This window comes from Oncorhynchus mykiss, chromosome 23, assembly GCF_013265735.2.
Source record: "Oncorhynchus mykiss isolate Arlee chromosome 23, USDA_OmykA_1.1, whole genome shotgun sequence".
Taxonomy (NCBI): domain Eukaryota; kingdom Metazoa; phylum Chordata; class Actinopteri; order Salmoniformes; family Salmonidae; genus Oncorhynchus; species Oncorhynchus mykiss.
The window spans coordinates 39,847,538-39,853,025 of NC_048587.1; the positions used below are offsets into that span (position 1 = coordinate 39,847,538).

Here is a 5,488-nt window from a genome sequence, read left to right on the forward strand (position 1 = left end):
GCTTCACTATTTTCCATCAACGCACACACATACATGGATCAATCAGAGTAGAGGAGATAAAGAGGAGATGGAACAGTTAACTATCTCCCATCGTCCCCCTACTTCCCAACCGCACCCCTCCGCGTCCCTCTGCATCCCTCTTGTCTTTGACGTCACTGTGCTTGGGCAGCCAATCAGGTTCCTGAGTCACACCAACCACCTCTCCTTCGCCCCTCCTCCTCCTCTCTGTCTCTTTAAACCTCAAAGGCTGTGGAAACACAACACATAATGTGCTGCCGCCACTGGGAGGGCGGACGGATGCAATGCAGAACACACACCACACCACGCACCAAACACATCGAGACAGAGTAAGTGGATCCTCTTGCAGAGAGACTGCATACGAAGCCAGAGCTCATATCTCTTTCTCTCTCCCTTTCTCTTTCTGTCTGAATATGTCTTTGTTTGTCTCTTTGTTTTCTCTGTGTCTGACTTCATCAGTCTCTCTCCCCATCTCCATCTCTTTTTATTTCTCTGGATAACTTCTCCATTTCCCCCTTCACTCTCTGTCTCCCTTCTGCCTCTCTGTCTTTCTCCATATATCTCAGTGTCTCCATCCTGATCTCTTCTCCCTGTCTTTCACCCTCCAGGCACAAGCTGTCTCCAGACGACAACAACAGAGAACGCAGCAGCCCCTGTAGTAACAGAAAGAAGAGATCCACCAGAAGAACCCCTCTCACTCCTCTCCTCTCCCTAGGACCGCAGCTCTGAAATGGGCTGCTCCTCGGGACGCCAACCCCCGGCCCCGGTGCTTCAACCAGACCTGGACTGTGGCAGCAGCATACCTCCGGAGTTTCCCCATAGAGGGGACCTGGTCCAACCCCCAGAGTCTCTCTCCACACTAGAACGACTAGCCCAGGCCACTGGCGGCACGGAGAAGTCTTGGTACCGCTGTGTGTTCCCATTTGGGGTTATCTCCCTGGTGATTGGTGTGGCGGGGACAGGGGTCACCTTCATGTATAACACGCCAGACCTGCACCAGACCAAGGTGGTGTCCATGGTGTTGCTGGTGGTTGGGATGGTCATGCTGTTGATGGCGGCAGTCTGCTGGAGGGACCACAGGCTGAAGAGAAGGAAGAAGAAGGAGGGAGGGTTCTTCTGCTCTGAACAGGGCACCTTGTGAGGTTTGGAGGAGGAAGAGAGATGTATGGAACAGAGACACAGACAGATGAAAGGATGGATGGATGGAAAGGTTGAAAATCTGTGAGGTCCAAACCGATCAACCTGCCACATGCTTCAGCGAGACGCTAGATTTCAGGGTGGTGGAGAGGGTTGAGAGTTCCTATATCTTCTTTCTCTTGTTTGGAAATATAACCTCCTCCTTCTTTACTTTTTTACCAGCCCCCATGTCTCTGAGGAGGTTTACTTTGTTTTTCACTGTGTGGAGGAGGGAGGGCGGTGTTTTCAGGGTTTCAAGTTCAGAGAGTTCTGTCAACGGTTAACCGTAGACCCTGATAACCTACTGTAGCTGTAAGATGTCCCATCAGAACGATGAAATCAGACTTTGGATGTGTACCAAATGACACCATATTCCCTACATAGTGTATACCCAATTCCCTACACAATGTGTATAGTGTAGGGAATTGGATGCCATTTTGGCCCAGCATTTGTGTCCACACTTTTCATTCATAGTGATTTACACATTTCTGCTTTCCCCTTCAGTTGGCTTCGCAGTTTCCTAAAAATGAGGACATCACTGGATCTGCCACAGAATGGGCTGAGCTGTTAAATTTTTACCAGTGGTTCTTTTTGCTGCCGTGTCAGTAATAAATTGTGATGAATTGACTTGCGTTTGTGTGTAACCGATGTGAAGTGAAATGGCTAGCTAGTTAGCGGTGGTGCGCGCTAATAGCGTTTCAATCGGTGACTTCACTTGCTCGGAGACCTTGAAGTAGTGGTTCCCCTTGCTCTGCAAGGGCCGTGGCTTTTGTGGAGCGATGGGTAACGATGCTTCCTGGGTGTCAGTTGTCTATGTGTGCAGAGGGTCCCTGGTTCGAATCCAGGTTGGGGTGAGGGGACGGATGGAAGTTAAACTGTTACATGTGCACCTCGAAGTGGTATGAATTTATAGTTGAAGGTTTCAGATAATGACATCACCCTGCGACAAGACTGCTGTAAGTTTGTCAACTTTGCATTCCTCTGTATGATATTACATGTATGTTTGGTGCGCTCTTAGATATGTAGAGGTTTATGGACTGATACGTCATTTGAATGGCATTCATATCACAAATCACATATCACTACCTGACCTGGGTCAAATATAATATGTCAAATACAAGCTGCGCTTGATTTAGTATTGTCACATTCGTCGTAATAATGGTCGGACCAAAACGCAGTGCGATATGAGTTCCACATACTTTATTATTAGTGAAACTTAACTAAACAATAAAGCACAAACTGTGACTACAGAGGTGCAATGTGCACTAACTCCAAACAATATCCCATAACACACAGGTGGAAAAATACTACTTAACTATGATCCCCAATTAGAGACAATGATAGCTTGGGAATTCCTCTAATTGGGAATCATACCAAAACACCAACATAGAAAAAACAAACTAGAACCCCACATAGAAAATATAAACTAGACTAAACCCCTAGTCACGCCCTGACCTACTCTACCATAGAAAATAAAGGCTTTCTACGGTCAGGATGTGACAGAACCCCCCCACCCAAAGGTGCGGACTCCGACCGCATAACCTGAAAAAAAAAAGAAGGGGTTGGGGGGGAGTGTCTAGTGTCGGTGGCGACTCTGGTGCGGGTCGAAGTACCTGCTCATCCGCCAGCATCGGGGCGGTTCTGGTGCGGGACGAAGAACCCGCTCAGCTCTCAGATCCACCATCTTTGGTGGTGGTTCTGGTGCTGGCCGAAGAACCTGCTCATCCTGTGGATCCAGCCTTGGAACCAAGCTGAACACTGTACCTGGACTAGACCTCGGTGCAGAAGAAGACTCCTGCCATAGACTGGACGTCGTGTCTAGACTGGGCATCAGGGCAGAGAAGGGCTCCTGCCATGGAGCTGGACTGGACACCGTGTTCGGACTGGACATCGGCGCAGAGGAAGGCTCCTGTCTTGGAGCTGGACTGGACGCTGTGCTCAGACTGGGCATCGGCGCAGGAGAAAGCTCCGGTCATGGAGCTGGAGGTTCCGGACCGTGGACCGTCTCAGGAGGTTCCATACCGTGGACCATCTCAGGAGGTTCCGGACCGTGGACCGTCTCAGGAGGTTCCGGACTGTGGACCATGTCAGGAGGTTCCGGACTGGGAACCGTCGCCGGAAGCTCTGGACTGGGAACTGTCGCCGGAAGCTCTGGACTGGGGATCGTCGCAGGAAGCCTGGTGAGTGGGGCCGGCACTGGTGGCACCGGGCTGGTGACAAGCACCCCAGGGCGTGTGCGGGGAGCAGGCACAGGACGTAGCTGACTGGGAAGGTGCACCTGAGGGAGAGTGCGAGGAGCAGGCACAGGACGTACCGGACAGGGGACACGCACTTCAGGGAGAGTGCGAGAGGAGAGGAGGAGGCACAGGACGTACTGGGCTGTGGAGGCGCACTGGAGACCTGGTGCGTAGAACCGGCACAAATTGTACCGGAACAATGACACACTTCGCACGGCGAGTGCGGGGAGCTGGCACAGGACGTACCCGGGTTGTGGAGGCGTACTGGAGACCTGGTGGGTGGAACTGGCACAGATGGTACGGGACCAATGACACGCTCCTCAGGACAAGTATGGGGAGATGGCACAGGTGGCACCGGACGGCTAACACGCTCCTCAGGGCGAATGCCGTGCATACTATGCCAAACCAACAGCTCTCTCGCTTCACTCTCCTCCAATTTATCCAACAACTCATCGAAGGTCTCTAACTCACCCCTCCGTTCACTCTCCTCCAATTTGTCCAATAACTCCTCGACGGTCTCTGACTCACTCTGTTCGCTGTCCTTTTTGGGACTGTCTTTTGGGCTTGCGTCGTGGCAGCGAACCCCGGCGTCGTCGCTGTCCTTCCTTCTCTCCCTGCGTCTGCTTCCACGGAAGGCTTTCGTCTCCAGCCATAATTTCCTCCCAAGTCCAGAATGTCTTCTCCTTTTTTCTCTCCTCCCATTCCCAGTGTCTAGTGTCGGTGGCGGAATATTCCCAAAAGTGTAAACTCCAAGCTAAATCAAGTGATCCTCAAATAATTTCTAATATTTTGAAGTATTTTAAGTAATGTATTTGCCGCAGGTCTGATCACTACTGTGTCTTACCACTTAAGTTGCCACGTTTTGCAATCAATGTACCTCTTTAAATGAATGTATATTAATGTCTATATATAAAGATTGTGTACAGTATAGTTTATTGGGAGATGTTAATTTGTACTTTTTTTGTATTTGAGATTTCCTGTTTAAATGATTCAACTAGAGAATTTTTTACATTTGATATAGCTATCCGTCCGTTTCCTTGCTGCAAAATAATGTTTTTTGACTTTACAGAACATCCTCTGCATTACCATTCTGTATCAATCTCTTTCTGTTGGGTAGATTTAATGTGCATCCGAAATGGCACCCTATTTCCAATATAGTGCCCTGCCTTTTGAAAGTAGTGTACTAAGTAATGTATAAGGTTTCATTTGGGACACCATCTTACATTCCTGTGGGGAAACGTTGTGTGCAGCTAGCTATTAGTCAGTCACAGCATTGCCGTGGCTTTTATTTCAGTGCCTTTATTTCAACATCAATATATCTCTGTAATGGTGTCATGACTGACCACGAGAATCCAAATAGGTCAGATTAAGTTTGCAATTAATTACTTCAATCAGACCCCCTTTCACCCGTAGAGGGGGAGGAAAGAACTAGTGGGGATTGACACTCACGTCCTGTTTTAAATCGAGGGAGAAGATCCAGGCCTGTGCTCTCCAAATTCATCTAAGGAATGTGCTTTGTCTCAACAGACCTTTTTGCAGCTGAAACTCTAACACGTTCAAAAGCGAATACTGGAACAATATTTTGAACGTAGAACGTGTGGAATAGTCAGGTGACAGGGTAGCCTAGTGGTTAGAGTGTTGGACTAGTAACCGGAAGGTTGCAAGTTCAAACCCCCGAGCTGACAAGGTACAAATCTGTCGTTCTGCCCCTGAACAGGCAGTTAACCCACTGTTCCTAGGCCGTCATTGAAAATAAGAATTTTTTCTTAACTGACTTGCCTAGTAAAATAAAAAGACTGTTATGTTATTTTGTGAGGAAATACTGTAAATTGGAAAGTATACATTACATAGATAGAGTTTCCATACTATGGGTTGTGCATGTAATATGAAAAATTATAGAAGTGTTTTTGTTAAAAGAGGGTTGTGATTTGAGAAGCTATAACAGATCATTTTTTTTGCCATAACTTTGCACAGTGAGTAATCACCGCAAAGTTATGGCAGCCAGCCAGCTGGAACCACCCCTTTCGCGCAAAATGTATAAATGATGGGGTTCAAAT

At 48.2% G+C, this 5,488-nt stretch overlaps 1 protein-coding gene across 1 annotated transcript; it reads left to right on the forward strand.

Moving 5' to 3' along the window:
- The first annotated feature begins 253 nt into the window (after window positions 1-253).
- On the forward strand, window positions 254-1,821 carry LOC110502740 (transmembrane protein 100). Its single transcript, XM_021580995.2, has 2 exons — window positions 254-347; window positions 627-1,821. The coding sequence occupies exon 2, from the start codon at window positions 749-751 to the stop codon at window positions 1,157-1,159; it is 411 nt and encodes a 136-aa protein (XP_021436670.1). The 5' UTR covers window positions 254-347; window positions 627-748; the 3' UTR covers window positions 1,160-1,821.
- The last annotated feature ends 3,667 nt before the right edge of the window (window positions 1,822-5,488 follow it).